This window comes from Haplochromis burtoni, unplaced genomic scaffold (genome assembly GCF_018398535.1).
Source record: "Haplochromis burtoni strain Fernald_Lab_line unplaced genomic scaffold, NCSU_Asbu1 Contig_15, whole genome shotgun sequence".
Lineage (NCBI taxonomy): Eukaryota > Metazoa > Chordata > Actinopteri > Cichliformes > Cichlidae > Haplochromis > Haplochromis burtoni.
In genome coordinates this window covers 70,669-89,391 of record NW_024582376.1, presented here as the reverse complement: position 1 = coordinate 89,391, position 18,723 = coordinate 70,669, and the positions used below count along the sequence as shown (strand labels likewise).

General features: G+C 40.0%; 1 protein-coding gene across 1 annotated transcript; it reads right to left on the bottom strand.

Annotated features, from left to right (window-relative positions):
* Positions 1-4,281: 4,281 nt before the first annotated feature.
* Positions 4,282-16,168, bottom strand: calm3a (calmodulin 3a (phosphorylase kinase, delta)). The gene is made up of 6 exons (XM_005915763.3): positions 15,950-16,168; positions 7,786-7,816; positions 7,217-7,360; positions 6,732-6,838; positions 6,240-6,375; positions 4,282-6,061 (listed from the first exon to the last, which is right to left on the bottom strand). Exons 1-6 carry the CDS (start codon positions 15,950-15,952, stop codon positions 6,033-6,035), a joined length of 450 nt encoding a protein of 149 aa, XP_005915825.1. The 5' UTR covers positions 15,953-16,168; the 3' UTR covers positions 4,282-6,032.
* Positions 16,169-18,723: the final 2,555 nt, after the last annotated feature.

Below are 18,723 nucleotides of genomic sequence, written 5' to 3'. Positions count from 1 at the left end.
CATCATTCATCTTTAGTCCTCAGCAAAACTGCTTTTAGTGAACCATCAATTGTGAATTCCAACAGCCAACTTATATGAACGCTACTAATACTGCCAAGATGAGAGAGAAAAGCTAGAATTATGTCTGAAGCTTGTTTTCGGCATCTGGTCAAGGTAAACTAAATATTAGGGGGGTTATGTATACTGTTGACTCTGTGTGGTTTAGAGGAAATCCAACTTGTGCACCCAATTCTTTGTTTTAAAAAAATATATCATTAAATACGTATGCTGTAAAGTCATTCCAACCTGGAAAACGAATGGTTCAGCCCAAAATTAATGTGACATTCATGCCAGTGACGAATGTATGAAAACATCTGGCCACAAATGCAAAAGAGGAAACAAGAAGTAAAAACTTAGAACTTTCTTTTTCGTATTCTTTCCATTTTTAAATTCAATCACTTTTTATTGAACTATTTTAAGAAAATCACAGTCAACAACATTTTCCTGCCATTTAGCTACACCCAGAATTATATTGTTAGCAGTTGTGTACACAGAAACGGAAAGGGCTTCCCTGACGATAGACATGCAGCTACAATTCAAAAATAATAAGACAGGCCTGCACTGGCTTACTTTGGTTAATGCAATTCAAATCATAATAGTATATGAAGACGTCTTCACTGCTGATGGCAGCTGTTTATTGGTTGTTTTTTATTTTTTCAAGAGGTCCCTACTGCTTTGTCTTATCTATTTGCAGGACTTGGCTTTACTTTCTGTCCATCAAATTAAAAGCTTTTCAAATAACACAGAGTTTGAAGATTTTTCTTCTCCACCACAACTAATTCCACGTGTATGGATAAATGATTTCCTTTGGGCAGAGACTCCACAAAACTCTTTTTATTCTATGCTTTGCAAAACAAGTAGATCCAGCCTGAAAGACTTTATAGTGTCAGGTTTTGCATCCTGAGTGTGGAGACTTACAGGACTTGCATTAAAAATGATGTTATGGTTTCTTTTTTTAAGCATAGTGAGACCATTGTGGTTGTAAGTTCGGAGAAAGAAGGAAATTAAATACCAGAGATCATACTTAGAAAAATCTAGGCTATTTGGCTGAAGTCTTTAGCAGCATTAGATGGAAACCGCTCCAGGAACCACAAAGCAAGAGAAAGCACTCAACCTGAAGTGAAATGTCACATAGCCCTTCTTTTGAAGATGGGAAAGGGATACTGAAACTTTACTTTCCATATCTAGTACTTTAACCGTGAGAAGTTTTCATTTCTTGTTTATTCTCTTTATCTTAACAGTATCATAATCTGAAATGTATGCAAAGTCTTTATTAAAGGTTAAGACAAAGCTAACTATTATTTTGACAGGCTATTTCAAAATAAACATTCAGAAGTTTTAGGGGACAAACACAACATTGGAACTTTGAGCAGAAGGTCCAAGATTATTTAGTTTTTATAATAAATCATGCTGGCCTGGGAGTTTGAGAGTTCTCTGCAGTATCTCAGCTGTTCCTAATCCTGCACTCTTCTGGACAGAGAGCTCTGATGTTGTGCCTGGAATTTGCTGGAGCCACTCTTTAAGTTTTAGGGTTCCAGCTCCTAAGTGCTCCAATTAACACTTGGACCACTTTGGACTTTTTTTTCCAGTTCTAGTTGTTCTTTCACCCTCTGATAATTCTCGTGGACCTTCTTCCTGATGTTGTTGTCTGTTGGGATTGTGGTCTTCTGGTCCTTGTCAGTCACCACGATGTTGGTTGGTCCCACGGGACCTGAGCCCTGTTGTTCTCAATGAGCTTTGGCGGTGCCTCAGAACTTCTAATCCAATCTGTCCCAACTTGCATCTCAAATTCTGCTACTGTGTGGTAGATAGCCTCCAGGTCACCTTTTCACAACTTGGGAACTGTCAGGTGTATATTGTCTCAGCAAGAGGATTATGCAACAGCTAGATATTTTCACTTCTTTCTTCTATTTTGAGACACTTTATATTTTAAGCCAAAGCACTGATAGTTGGTGGATAACATTAAGATACAAAAGTGAAGAATATATACAACGTGCAGGAGAAACTAAATGTGTTCCGCTTCATGCAAAGCGAGATAGTGTGCCAGGCTTTGCACAGTGTTGAATTATGTCAAAACAGTAGATATGAGGAGAAAGAAGGGGATTCTTGGTAGGTCTTGGAAAGGGAGGTGTTGTGTGAAAAAAATTAAATAAGTTAGAACAACTGTCCAAACACAACCCTAAAATAGATACATTATTTAGGCGTCTGCTTTACACCGTGAAATTTATATAATGCCCACTACCCCACCTCCCTCAGACACAATGATAGTGGAAAGAAATATAATATGTTTCTAAAGCAAAGGGGTGGTTAGGTTACAGCGTACACAAGCATGGGTAGTGGGTGTGGTGCACCCAAGCAAACCCATGCACCTACAATTCACACATACAACACACGCGCATGTTTCTTCATGTCCACAAACAGACCATTTCACCCTCCAACTAAAGATTTCTGTGACTAAGAATATGCTACCCTTTAATGTTCTTCAACAGAAAACACGATTTCTCAAAAAATGATTTCATTCATCTGTTTCCAGTTAGGCTGTCTCATCTCCTTCCTGTCTTGCGCAGCGCATCTTGAGTCCAGTTGGAACGTGATGAAACACTGCCACCGTGTGGACGTGTAAAATGTTTCATGTTGTTTTATTCTGGTGACAGTGTTTGATTATTTGCAGTGTGTGTGCTCGACGGAAATATTCTTTACCTACAGTGTAATATGTCAAAAGTATTAGGTATAGAATGACAGGGAAATCCAGAAGTTTTTGTCTAGCAGTGATGAAGTGTACTTTTAATTAAGTGCAAATTTGATGGGCGTACTTGAGTGCTTCAATTTTTTTAATACAACTTCTACTTTAGTTTCTTTTTAGTAGAAAGTATTGTGCATTTTTGAGCACCGCCTTACTTAAAAAACGTGATTAGAATGTAATAGAATGAATTTAACCCTTAGATGACAGCGAATGCGCACCTGTGGACCATTTATGTGCAGCCCTGTTTATAGTTTTCTGTGCATTTCAAACATTGTACTTTCTGATGTTTTTTTTTTTTAATATCTTAAGTAACATGGCTGCTATGAGGCCAGCTAGGAACTCGGAAGCATTGACTCAGAATCGGACATCTCAGATATAGAGGACCCAGACTAAATATTCCACTACTGATGGCTAAACAAGTCCAAAACCCCTTTGCTATAGCCTAATTACCAAGGATTCAGTTACTGTGCTTCAGAAAATTTACTCAAGTTTCCATACAAACTGTAGAATTACGTTATAAACATTTAATGTCAGTGAAAATTACAGCATTGGAAATGTAGTGAAACATTTAGTGTGTGTGTATATTTTTATTTATATATCTATATCTATATATATCTATCTCACTACACAGCTGCATTATGATAGATTATACAGCCTTGTGTTATTTGATTATTGGATCGTATTCATTGAGGCATTGTGATTTGAGCAGCACATTAAATGGCTGGTGTGTGCTGGGGGCGCTGCTGTTTTTTAGTGTACTGTGTCTTTGATATTTATCAGATTTTGTAATCTGTTTTGCTGGTACAGTTGTAATCTGTAAGTGATTGCCTCTCTTTCTTTTCTCCACTTGATACAGCAGATCGAAAGTAAAACTTGTAATTCAATTATTTATAATGAATGTCTACAACCCTCACTGCAGAAGAGGCAGTGCATTGTTGATTCTCAGTGTAAACCAGCAAGCCTTTCCAGCCTGTTATACAACCGCAGAGGGATTACCACACCTGCCTGCGTCTGTAGTGCTACGGTTCTTATTGTACTGCTGAGTGTGCTCCTGTTTCCTAATTCATTTATATTATCTACTTACACTTGCACGATTAGCATGTGGACACACATCCAATCACATTCACCTGGCCCAGATAAAACGCTGTTCTATTGGCTCTTGATCTTGCCTCTCAACAAGAAAGGCTTTTTGCATTTAGACTGTGTGAGGGGTCGTGACCCTTGCTGACCTGGATTAGCACAGGCTCCTGCAGCAATCTCATGAGCTGCCAAATATAGCCTCTGCCCAGGATAGTTTCTAGAGTGAAGACCTAGGCTGACCTGCCCTGACCCAGTCTGAGGCTATCTGGAAGAGTCTCCTTTCTAACACAGAAGCACTGGACGGAGGAGTGTATTGCAACATTATGGGAATTTGTGAACAGTTACAAAAAAGAAGAAACAAAAGGATGTCTGTTTCATTAATGACTACTTTTAGAATAAACATGCCAAGGAAATGCAGGTGAAGTAAAGCTCAGTCAATTTATTGATTTATGGAAAATATATCACATCTTTCCATACTGGACACACCTTCAGAAATTAACAGTCCAATAACCATTTACTTCCAAACATCTGACTCAAATGTAACCAATTTGTACGCCTCAAACAGAGCAGTATATTAAGTTTCACACATTGAGGAAATCACAAGATTCCCCAGCTTAAATTTAGCCAACTGTTCAAAAACCTAACACTGAAACCAACTGCACATCTAAAGCTGGAGTCGTTGCTACAAACCCATTTCATTCCCCATATGAAAGCCTCAATGAAACGCATCACCCCCCCACCATAAGCAGTATGTGTCAGTATACACTGAATGTATTCTGTTTAGTAAAACAGCAAGCCGACTGGAGGTTGAATCACCGGACTATAAATTGAAGATCAGACAACAACAAGGACAATGAGTGAAACATGTTGTTATAGCAGCAGCAACAGTGACATTTGGTTTCTTTTTCTTCTTTTAAAACAAAACTTTTTTTGTCCTCCATTTTTTTAAACAACCACATGGTTTATACCAAAGTGCAAATATGATGAACTGCATGTATTTTTATATTATTATATTAAGTAGAGTTTTTCTATTCTAAAGAACTACAGGTCTTGCAAGAAGGTTGAGGGTTTTTTTTGTTTTTTGTTTTTAAGAGTATTATGGCACATTTCAAAACCGAAGAGAAAACATGTCACAGATCATTTACTACAACAATAGGCATTGCAAATTTAACGATACACTTATATAGATATAATTTGTGACCAAAGTTCGTCAGCAATACATTAATATTTGAGAACACATTTATAAAGCGTTACATCAATATTGCATCATCAGGATATCTGTTTGCAGAACAAATGTATCAACTGCAGTCCTCAAGTGTGTTTTCCCAATAATCATCCTGAAGCAATTCAACACACTCCTGTCTTCAATTAGTGCAACGTAAAACCCACGACTCAAAACAATACAAAATAACATCCAACTGAGGAAAACAAACAAAGAAAAAAAGAAAAACCATCCAGCAATTTTCAGTCCCTCGTTTTCGTTCGAACTCTTCAAGGTTATAAGAATGCTCATCTCCAGCAGAGCACCAATAAACACCCTACATTGCAACTATTTGCTCTTGCAATAATCAATAGTGACACAAATTTTTTACAGATATATAGCTATATATTTATGTATATACCTCCAGTGTGTACACAACCTGAACACTACCTCTGACAAGATCAGAGCTTCCTTGTTGTCACGAGAGACAGTCACAGAAAGGGTGCATGCAAGAAGAGTACTCAATTCAGTATTTGGAGAGTCACCACTGGTGCAAGAGAGTCGATTTTCTTTGTTCAAGACTATCAGGTAAGAATTGAAAAGCCAACTTCTCTACATGAACCGTGGCATAGGTTCCTATCCCTCTGCCTTTTACGATGTTGCGCTTTCCTCTAAATTAATCAGGAGCAGGGTGACTCAGCAGAATCTTGGTCTGAAGTACCAGGGGCTTTGGCCCTCTTAAAGCTTGGTCCATTAACTTCTCTAGGGATTATTCTGTTCTGGTGGTGATGAAACAGATACCTTAGAAGTAGCTGGATGCACTAAAGCACAATTTGCAAACGGTTTAGATAAATGATTTTTTTCTGGAGGGGAGGGTAAATTTATCATTTGAGAATTGTTCTTTTTTTTGGTATATTTGACAGTGATCTTAGAGGACAAGCAACGTTAAAAGAAATTTCAAATTTCTCTTCACTTGGCTGTCATCATCTGGACAAACTCTGTGGAAAACAAAAGAACAGAAAGCAACATTTAAAGTTACGTTAAATAATGAACAAATAACTAACTGTAACAGCACCGTTACCAGATGGAAAAAAAATAAGTGCATACACACAAACTTGTAGATTTTCACATTTGCAGACTCACAAAAAGTATGGTGGTTAATAATTAAAATCTCACCCTCGTAGTTGACCTGACCATCTCCATCAATGTCGGCCTCGCGTATCATCTCGTCCACCTCCTCATCAGTGAGCTTCTCACCCAGGTTGGTCATGACGTGCCGAAGCTCTGCTGCACTGATGTACCCGTTACCATCCTACAGGTGGCAAAACAAAAGCAGAAAGTTAGCTTGGTGTCTTCTATGTTTACAGGCAGGTGTGTGTCTACAGATACCATAGCGCCAGAGACAAGGCTATTCCCTTCACCTGTGATGTCGAGATCCTGATTTAGGAAGTCTATTGAGCTAAATGTTCAATATTTGTGTGTTTGTGACGCTTAATATAATAGTCCGGCTAGCAGAAAGACAGAAACGCTCCAGAATATCGCTTATGCAGACATTTTTCACTCTTTTGTCTAGCCATCATCATGGATCAAAGTCATTTCTAACAAATACAGAGGCTCTCCTTTTGCTGAATAGTCTAATTAAATATTTCCACTTTACTCCTACTTTACCTTGTCAAAGACTCTGAAGGCTTCTCTGATCTCCTCCTCACTGTCTGTATCTTTCATCTTCCTGGCCATCATTGTCAGAAACTCAGGAAAGTCAATTGTACCATTACCTTAATAAAATAAATAAATAAAACAAAAACAAATAACAAACCAGAAAAAAAGTGTTATCACCGTGTAATTTACCAGAAAAACTCAAAATCAGATCAGGAAAATTAGCTTATGACAATGCAAGGTAGTTCAAAGTATAAAAGGAAATGCACATCATTTTTATTAATTACAACAGACAAGGCAACAAAAACAACAAAGACTAGATTCAATCTACACACATCTATACAGAGAGAACAGAAACAAGTTATGCCATCTCAGATATCAGGATCTGCATTTATGCCAGTCACTAAATTCTTGAATGACAAAAGAATTCTCTTCATGAAGAGCTTTCTCAAAAGTAATGCAACTTCAAGCTCTTGTGCATGTTAGTTTGATCTCACCATCAGCATCTACTTCATTGATCATGTCCTGCAGCTCAGCCTCTGTAGGATTCTGTCCCAAAGAGCGCATGACAGTCCCAAGCTCTTTGGTAGTAATTGTACCATCGCCATCCTTATCAAACAGTGAGAATGCCTCCTTGAACTCTGTACGTTTGCAGAAAGAGAACTGTGAGTTGTAATGAAGACTGAATCCAATGAACATTCACTGACTATACACAATAGTCAGTGCATTTGCAACAACTGGGACACTGAACAGACAACCCCTGATAAGAAGAGCACAGGCTGAATACAAAGCACTGCAGCTTTAATGTAGACATGCAAGCATTTCTAGGACACCTGACTCAAAACCCTGCTGCTTCTCATTACCCAGGGTCTGATTTTATACCTAGGGAAAACAAATTGAATGCAATTATCTAGTTAATAGTATGGGACCATAATTAGCATACAATCCCATAGACCTGCACATCTTGTATAATCTCTGAGAGCCTAGTTTCTAAGGTTTGTTGGAGAAATTAGGTGTTGCTAAACCTAAAACAAGCAAAAAAGGCTTGGTTAAGGTATGCACTCACCAGCAATCTGCTCCTCAGTCAGCTGATCAGCCTGTTGAAAAGGGAAAAAGACACTGATAAAACACTGATGCTTCAGCGTGGAAATAACCTCTTTTTCAACCCTGCCACCATTTACAATTATTAAATCGTGCATTGTATTCAAGAAATACAGTTTTTAATGGCAAGTTCAACTTATATTAGGACTAGGCAAATAAGATAAGACAGCATTTAAATCCCAGAGACGGGAAATTCACACTGTTACAACAGCACAGTAGAGAGGGCAGTTATATAGACACAGCTGCATCATGCCTAAGAACAACAATACTATGCAAAAAACTGAAGAAAATATACATTATACAAGGTAGAGGAAATATACTTTAGACATAAATATATGTGCATATACAGTCCTGGTCAAAAGTTTAAGACCACTTGAAAAATGGCAAAAAATAATAATAATAATAATAAAAAATTAAAAATCATATTTGGCATCTTAACAAGGTTCCAAGTAGAGCTTCAACATGTGGATTCATTGTCATTTTCTGTCAGACAGAAAATGTCACACTGTCATGACGTTCTGATGGCAAATGCAAATAAACATTCCCTTTCTGAACCCTGGGGTCCGTTCTTCGTACCTCGCTAAGTTAGCTGGATTTGATTGTTGACGATTTCGCGTGATCTTGGATCGTTCGGTTCCCCGAAGCTCATCCGGGACTTGCTGTCATAGCAACAGATCCGTAAGCGTAAACCTGCTCGGGAGCAGGCTTACTTTATGTAAACAAGATTAGATCACGGCCACTCAGGTATGTCCGCTTCATTTATACGAAAGCAACAGCGATATTTTACCACTGTTTTACCATAAATAAATATTATCAATGTAACTAAAGATAATGCAGTATTTGATTCTTTTATTGATTTCATACAGACACAGAAGTGGACTGAAACTGACTTTACTCCTACAGAGCACCCATGCTATCTTGCATAGATAGAGCGCTTTAGGTTGAAGTTGTAAAATGTTGCCTTTGTTGTTTCTTTCTTTGGGTTTTTTTTAGGTCATTTCCTAAAAAAAGGGAAATGTACTATTAATCATTCTATTTCATGTATTTGATTATTTCAGATGTAATTCATATTTCAGAGTAGTAATAGTAAATTACTTCGTGTAATCAAGATGAGAGGCCACGGCTATAAAAGCGAAGGTGGATTTGGGAAGTTTGTCGCAGCCATGTCCTGTCCGTATACGCGAGCCACCCATTGCGGAAGGTGCAAGATTGATAAGGAGAGTCCTCAGAATTCCGCGTATATTGCGGGATAGACAGGATCCTTTAGCTCAGCGCGACAGTGTGCTCATATTTTCCCGTGAGGGTATTATTTACTTAACCAACTTGTTGACGAGGGGGTGCAGGACCACCACCTGTCTTTTTTTGCTCTGCCCTTTTCTTGGTTGCTGTTATAAACAAACAAACAGATTATTTCAGGGTCTCTTTTCAAGAGACTAAAAGCAATATAAGTGATAAATATTACCATTCTGTAGAATATTCTTATATTTCACTTTTACTTGTTCCCATGTTCTAGTGGGTCCTGTTGTGGCTCTAATGTGAAAGAGGATATAATGTAATATAATATAATAAATTTACCCTACCGCCTACTGGTGTTGGCCAGAGGGGCCGATGGCGCGATATGGCAGCCTCGCTTCTGTCAGTCTGCCCCAGGGCAGCTGTGGCTACAACCGTAGCTGCCTCCACCAGTGTGTGAATGTGAGAGTGAATGAATAGTGGCATTGTAAAGCGCTTTGGGTGCCTTGAAAAGCGCTATATAAATCCAATCCATTATTATTATTATTATTATTATTATTATTATTAAATTACTTACGAGTTTAATTTGTCAGCAACTTTCTGCCAGCCCTCTCTCCTTGCTTTTGCAGCCTTTGCAGTGTTCCCTTGCGTTTTAATTAAACTCTGAAACTCCTGAAATCCCTCAATCAAGAGTTCTTGCTCTGCTGCCGAAAAATACTGAGCGCGCTCCTTCGACATTTTCGCCGACCAATCAAAGGGTTGCCGATCAATGTTTCTACTATCGATGCGTAGCCCCTGTTAAGCCACCCAGTGATCTCACATTACTTCATCCAGCTATACTAATCGTCAACAACAGGTGTGTTCGGAGAACCGGAATAGCGAGCTCAAAGTTAGCGCGATGATTTGATCTTGGATGTGTCATTTGATCTTGGATGTAGTAAGCGAGGTACGAAGAACGGACCCCTGGTCAGGTTGTTGAACTGCATAAACAGCGTCTCTCGCACCACGTCATTGCTGCTGAGCTGGGACGCAGTAAGACAGTCATTTGGAATTTCTTAAATGATCCTGAGGTTATGGAACAAAAAAGTCAAGTGAAAGGACCCAAAAGAATTTCACCAGCACTGAGCCGGAGGATCCAACTGGCTGTCTGTCAAGACACTGGACGATCCTTGACCCAAATTAAGGCCAATGCTGGTGCTGACTGCAGCCCCATAACCATCAGACAGCGTCTGAGACTGAAGGGCCACAAACACAAAAAACGTCTTCAAAGGCCTCGTCTCCTTGATAGAGGGGTACCGATCGTGCTTTAGAGCTACAGATTAAAAATGCCCAAGGCGAAGCGGTCAAAAGTCTGGCTGTACTTCACAGCAAAAGATGCAAACTCAGCAGCCTGCAACAAGTGCTTTAAGCTGATACTGTGCAAAGGAGGTAACTCCTCAAATCTGATGAAACACCTGGCGCATAGCGTTTTTTTAAAAGCCGAGAAATGCTCCGTATTTGATAGCTTGCTGCGAGACCTCACACCGAGCACATCTACTGCGGGTGTGGTGCCTGTTATCGACCCGGAGTTAGCAACATGAACCCGAAGAGGAGAGTCCTGGCCCCTAGCCCTGCCAGTGTAGCAGAAATGATGACGGATGATGATGGCAGCAGCAGCCGTTCTTCTCTGCGTGAGTAGCTTAATGTTGTTCGTGTGTAATTTACGTTGAGTAGGCTAACCACGTTATTACATTAATGCATGTAAGGTGAACTAGCAAACACCGTCGTAGTTACATGCGGCTGTCTTCTTGTTTGATGGCAGATACTCCCTTCACCCTGGCCAAAAAGGCTAAAATGACCAAAGAAAAAGTGGGAAACAGCTAAACATGAGAGGTTTTTGGACAAAGTTTGTGTTTTTTCCATTGTTTAAGCACTGCTTCCAGCCAAGAGTGATACCATATATGCCCTATAGCTGCAGAAAAGGCTAACATTGTTATCTTTTTACAAAAAAACAGCTAAACATGAGAGGTTTTTGGACAAAGTTTGTGTTCTCCATTCTTTAAGCACCGGTTCGAGCACCGACACAGTTTCAAAAGTACCGGTTTGGTACTGGTATCGGATAAAACCTAAACAATACCCATCCCTACTCCTTGAATGCCACAAAACTGACCGTTTGGACTTTGCAAGAAAGCACCAAACATGGGACATTGAAGGTGGAAGAAAAAATGATGAGAAAAAAGTTAACCTTGATGGTCCTGATGGTTTCCAACATTACTGGCATGACAAGCAGATCCCACCTGAGATGTTTTCTACACGCCACAGTGGAGGGCGGCGCCATAATGGTCTGGGGTGCTTTTTCCTTCAGTGGAAATATGGAGCATTAGGGCTGTTCGATATAACGATATATATCGGATGACGATATAAAAACGTCTATCGTTTCATTTTACGCTATCGTTTGTTTCGTGGTGTCGCAAAATAAACTGTTTACGGCAATATTTTTTCATCGTTTTGATGGTCACTGTAGTGGCTATATTAATTTCTTAAAGTTCTCTCTTTCTCTTATATTTAATATAACCACACTACAGACGGACAAGCGCCTGTTTTTATGGGTTGTCGTTAGCAACAACGACGGTAAAACCATCGCATGTCCGCTTGTTTATTTTCCACATAAACCTTTCACAATAAAGCTCAAGATCCTGTTGAGAATTTTCAAAATAAACGGAATCACGTGAAAAAGTATGCAGAGTATTGACGGATGAGAAGCAAAAAAAGAGTCGTCAGGTGCTAAAAAATAAACCTTAGACTCAAACGTTAGAACAGGCTTTCCCCGCAGCACGCCGTGTAATAAATACAAAGAAAACGGCGGCCGTTACAACCTATGTCTAAAAATGTGTAGTTTCATGCATCGGTTAAAACACTTGACTCCAGGTACAAGACGCCCAGCTGGAAACACTTCACCTACCCGAGATTCACAGAATTTACAGGAAATAGTACATTTTTTGTGATTTATATTGTTATCGCACAATAGATGTTTTATATCGGGATATGAGATTTTGGTCCTATCGCACAGCCCTAGAGCACAGGAGGTGCAGGGGCATCAAATGGCTGACGCCTATGTACAGATGTTACAGAGAGCTTACCTCATGACTGAGGGCCCTCATCTGTGTGGTAACGACTGGGTTTTTCAACAGGACAACGCTATAGCACACAATGCCTGCAGGACAAGGGACTTCTTCCAGGACAATAACATCACTCTGTTGGACCATCATGCGTGTTCCCCGGATCTAAATTCAATTGAGAACCTTTGGGGATGGATGGCAAAGGAAATGTACAAAAATGGACAACAGTTCCAGACAGTAGATGCCCGTCATAAGGCTGTCTTCACCACTTGAAGAAATGTTCCCACTCAACTCATGGAAACGCTTGCATTAAGCATGCCACAAAGATATTTTGAAGAGACCAACAATAATGGTGGACCTACTCATTACCGAGTTCATGTTTGGAACTTCGATTTCTGTTTTGGGGTAGTTTCCGGTTCTTTTGGAAGGGTGGTGTGACATTTTCTACCGACAGAAAATGACAATGAATCCACATTTTTGCACAGATTTGGCCTTTTTAAGGCTAAACTTTTGATGAGCTGTAAAACAGCCTGTTTCAGTTTAAGCGTGGTTTTCAATAAATTGCATGCTCAAAATTTTTTTTGTCTCACTCCTGTTTCTTCTTGTTGCACACTGAAACTCTACTTGGAACCTTGTTAAGATCCAACCATGCAAAATATGATTTTTTTTTTTGCCATTTTTCAACTGGTCTTAAACTTGATGGGGAAAATTATGAAATTTCATAAACAAGAAACGAAAAGAAAGACAAATGAAACAGCCTTTCTCATATTTTTGGAAAAGAAATGACTAAGCAGTAATAAATTAAATCACTTCAGGATTGATATAAAAACCCTGAAAACAATAATTTTTCAAAGAAAAACAAAGAATTTCCAGCAGGCAAAATGGAGAACACGTGCATCAGGCTCCACTGTGTACACAGGCTCTGCCAATCCAAATGCAATTTAGACAAACTAATTCAAAACAGACTGCAGTATTTTCTGGCAGCTGGACCCGGCCATTACTTATGACCTAGATAAAACTATGTTAATACAGCATAAAAAGCTTTACAATAAACTTAAACTGTAGATGTGTTCACATTTTCACATACAAATGTATGTAAATTAAAGAAATACATATTACATATTATTTCACACACATTGTTTGAACTCATGTAATAATAATTGTTAATAACTAAATGAAAATATTCTGGGAATACTAGAAACAAGAGAGCTCCACCATCTTGAGATATTGTTAGCCGAGCAAACTTGCATTAAATCGGCTCAACCTAAAATCCAACACTGGAGTTTCTGCAGTCTCAGTCTGACTTGGCCAGTATTCAATCACTCTCAGAAAAATTACTTAAGGTTTGTAAATGACTTATTTAATTTTGAGGAAAAAAATACTCATTTGAAAAAAGAAGAAAAATGGCAGTATGTGTTAATGCAAAGTTGCAAATGGTTAAAAACCACAATAATATTGTATCATGACCGAATTATTGTGATTTCTTATTGTGGGGTGTCTGCTGATTCAATATTTTTTTTACCACATTCTCACACACACACACACACACACACACACACACACACACACAAAATAAATTCATTAATCAAACAAGGAATTTAAACTCATGTAACAAATTCATTCTTCAAGTTCATCTGAGACATAATTGTGCGCTCCATGTGAAGCCTTATCAGGCCCGTCCAAGTCAGTCAACATGCTCACTTCAGGCAGGGAAAGTGCGATGAGGGACTGGTATAAATACTCCACAGCCCGAAATACACACGCCTGCTATAATTAGTGAGACACGAACAGGGTCGCCAATGTAGCACACTGAATATCACCGCAACTAACCACCTCCTCGACTCTTTAAAAAAATAATTTTAATTAAAAAAAAAAAAAAAATACATTATGTTAACAAAACAAAAAACAGATTAAACCCTTTGAATGTGCCTTCTGCTTTGCATACTCCTTCAGGATGTTTGTTAGAAAACTGTGAAATACCTGCTGCATAAAACAGACCATTAGAGTCTGCAACAATTTAGCACTGACACTAATTCGTTGATGGGGATAAGCTGATAATGCTATATGTAATACTGCCTAAGGACTCACTGTGCATTTGCTGTTGAGCTAATGCCTCGAATAAACATGTTTTCACTGTATCCACATGCTCTTGCACCACAGATAATGGACAAATTAACTTGCTTTTTCAAAACCAAACAGAATAAAGCCAACATTTCTGTAGCAAAATTTCTGCGGTGGTGGTGGTAATGCCATGCATTCAAGTCAATTTCAATGAGTCACCCATTTAAGGGGAAGGGGGGTAGGCAGAAGGGAGCATGGCAGACTGCAGAGTATCCAGTCTGCTCACTGCCAACCAATTCAGTGTTGCTGAAGCAAGCAGTGTCTGGATCAGAGCACAGCTGGAGGATTTATACAGCTGCTGTAAAAAGTACTGCTTGCTTTCAACTCATCAGTACCCCACAGAGCATGTCATATATTCTTATGTTGACAATATTTTTCTGAAGTGCAGCCAGTTAATCATATTTGCAAATGGTATTTGAGCAGCATGTGAATAAATTGGATTTTGTAGCTGTCCAAGTTTCCTTACTTGGCAAAGACCGCAAGGGACTCCATTCGCCTGCTCTCTTACAGAATGCAGATGAACAACAGACGACACATGATAAGATATGATACAGATATTCACATGCAAGTATATATTAGAAGTATTTAAAATAGTTAGATCCCATCTTGGAGGGTACACTGCGGGTCCTGACAGCCGACTGCACCAGGGATGCTTGGTTCAATGCGGGGGGAAGGGAGGCGAGAAAGGAGGGGTGGAAAAGAGGATCATTCAGCAGAAGCAGAATGCGGTTCAACGTTATGGCGCAATACGTAACGCAGGACATGGTGTCATGGTGGTATTGAATCTATTCCCAAATTGTTGCGGCGCCTTGCTGAAAGCTTTGCAATATGACAAACAAGTGTTGCTACCTGTGAGCCGTATTCTTATGTAACCCCAATCGGTGGTTGAATACGACCCCTTTTCTCGCTTGTTGCGCATGTCCGAGTCCGTTCAAAACACCCTACTGATGTGGCTAACACAGATACTGTCCGTGCTGCAGCACCTTATGTGGCATGTCGAAAATGACAGTTACTCAGAGTCCCGATGTCTTTCTCGCAAGATTAACGAGATGGGTAAAGATCACATTCACACTGGACGGTCTATTTTTACACAGCACCTTCACCGGCACCACGCCCACTCTCGAGTCCAAGCGAACCAATAAATAAATAAATGAATAAGTGAGCAAAAAAAACAAAAACAAAAAAACAACAACAACCCAAAAACCAAATGCCACAAATATCTGTCCAAGCTCGGGGACTGCAACCACATCATCAACAACTCTGCTAATCAACCGAATGAATGGTGATACATTTGAGCATTAAACAGGCCGTTTGTGTCCTCTCGCAATACAGCGTGTGTGCTGCGCATTTGGCAGACACTAATAAATAAAACGTTTCTCTTCTCTTCTATCTCGTCAGCTGTTAAGCACACATAAAACCACCGATCGAAAATTGCGATATATAGACGATAAAATGATGAAAAAAAAAAGAGCGTTGTATGCACGTCAGGTGTGGGATTTTTCTGCAGTTTGCCAATACTATAAATGCCATTGTGAAGGGAAGCCGGAATGTGCTTTATTGCTTCAGACCGTATGCATTTACGATTATATTACGCATTAAAGTGTCGCATGAGGACATTACGATTTAAACGATTCATAGCTAAGGCTAGCTAGCTTACGTTAGCTAGCTTACACTTACCATCGTCCCGTTGACTTTTCAAGCTCCGTGAAGATGAAAAAAAGCTCAGTTAAATGTCTTGTATTTTATTTACTTAGGGATCACTTACTCAAATAGAACAATAAAATAAAACAGGACTTTAAGTATAAGAAATGCTTCGGGAAATCTGTGTAGACAGTATCCTTCTGTTGCAGCAGAGTTGCCCGGAAACCTAAACCAGCGACGTGCTGTACCACAGTTTGACAGCCGTGTATCCCTCCGCCGCTGTCTTGTACGTTTTAGTCCCACTGAATCCACTGTCAAAATGGAAATACACGAGCATTAAAAAGCTCGTTCTGTTGCGGTAATCATTCACTGTTTATCGCCTAATAATTATTTGACACTTAACAAAGAGCAAACCACAATTTTTGCTGCTTTACAAAATCAAACCGCGCAAAGATACTAGCCCCATTACCACGTCTCATAAACAGTCTATGGGAGAAAAGAGTGTTCCAGTGGTCATACTGAACACAATACTAATGGGCCATTTTAAAATTACAGGGCAATTTCTGTACCGCTCATTAATTTAAAAACCATTCGTGCAAAAAATACTAAAATAGACATTTGTGGTTGAAATTAGACTTGTCCTGGGACAAAATACTCCAAAACATGATCTCAAATCCAAAATAGGTCTTCAGAACACCTTCCAAAATGTCTTTTTCTCTTGTCAAAGATTCTTGATCAAATCAAATCGCATATACAAATTGGACAAAAGTATTAGTGTGTCTGAAGACCCCAGAAAAACTTCCAACACACAAATGAATGACTTAGTAACATTGTTGTAGAGACCCCTTTTAGCACATCCCAGTACACCCACTCACTTCACCAGATGCACCTTGTTTAGTTCTCTCACCTTTGATTGGGTGTGGTGCTTGTCCTCGATTGCACTCACCTGTCACACATTATATGTCACACATTATATAAGGACTGCATTCACTTTTGGCTCACTCTTTCTTCACTTCCACACGGGGCGGCAGCTGAGCTGTGGCAGTCCATGTGTGTCTTTGTTTCCTTCCTTCTTTGCCTTATTTATTTGAGAATAAAAGGAGAACCCTGAGAATAATTCTGAATTAGATGGCTGCTTTTTCTTATTCTAACCGGATGAGCCCATGATGCTGATTGCTTCAGCCCTGAACCTTCCTTCCTTCAAAACATGGTTCTCCGAGCTGGAGCAGTGTTAGCGTCATGGATTCAAAGCAGCCATTGACTGAAGGTTTGAGAAGATCCAGTCGTGATAGTCGACCTCCTGCCTACCTGCAGCAGTATGACGTTCAGTATCCTGGAGCTAGAAGAGCTACATGTGAGACAGAGTCAAACCGAATGCCAGCACAGTGACAAAGACACACATGGGCCGCAGGATCCTGTCGGAGAGTCAGAAAGACAACCAGAGACATCCCCTGCTCCTTTACCCACCAACCAAGATGAGGTCATGAGGGAACTCCTGACAACAATGAGGGAGATTAAACAATTTATGATTCAATCATCTCCTTCCCATTCTCGTAGCTCCAGATCTTCAATTCGCACAGTCTCATCTGATGGAATTAAATCTTCTGTATGCAGTTTACGAGCCAGTCCTCAAACACATCAACAACATGAGCAGCTCCCAGTGATTGATACAGTAACCTGTCAATCACCCTTCCAGCCCCCGCAGATTAGCCGTCAGTCTGGCTTAGTTACAGCTGCCAGCCCTCCTTTACCTAATTCAACAATACTAGATGCTGCAATCCCTTCCACTGGTTTGCCTAGACCAGTCCTTGCTACAGAAGATGAGACTCCCTTTGATTTCCTGGCCTTATCACGGCAGGATCCCCACCAGATCTCATGTGTTCAACCTGCTGTTCCTTTAGCTGAAGACCCTGTTCAACCTCTCATTCGCATATCTGACCACAAGCATTGCCCTCCTCTAGAGCAGCAACCAGCTACATCCAATGCCTCATATGACCAGAAACCTTTGATACCTGGTACTGCTAGCTCGGGTCACTCCTCTAGCATGAGAACACATGTATATAAGCTTGAAGGTCCTTCGTTTCCAGACCTTAGTAGAGAAGACAAACTGCATCATGCTGGTTCAGAAAGACTTTTTGCTGAACTACGTCGGAAATTCTGGATTCTCAGAGGAAGGGAAGCCGTACGCAGGCATCAGTATAGCTGCGTCGCATGTCAGAAATGGAGAGCACAGCCCATCATTCCAAAAATGTCAGACTTGCCTGCTGCTCGTCTTAGGTTATTCAAACCACCTTTCTACTCCACAGGAATAGACTGCTTTGGACCATACAAGGTCAAGACCGGCCGCAGATCGGAGAAAAGGTGGGGAATAATATTCAAATGTCTCACCACTCGGTGCATACATCTTGATCTCCTAAACAGCATGGATACCGACTCATTCCTCATGGCCCTCCAACAATTCATTTCTCGACGAGGAACACCCCTGGAAATCATATGTGATCAAGGAACTAACTTCAAAGGAGGAGATAAGGAACTACGGGCAGCTTTTAACAACCTTGCTCCGACTCTACAGCCGGTCCTGATGACTAAAAGAATCCATTTCAAATTCAATCCCCCGCATGCACCCCATTTCGGTGGAGCCTGGGAGAGGGAGATACGTTCTGTGAAGAATGCTCTGAAGAGAACCATTGGTGCACAAATGGTCACTGAAGAGGTCTTAGGAACAGTCCTAATTGAGATTGAAGGCATTCTGAACTCAAAACCCCTAGGCTATGTATCCTCAGACATTGCGGATATTGATCCCATAACCC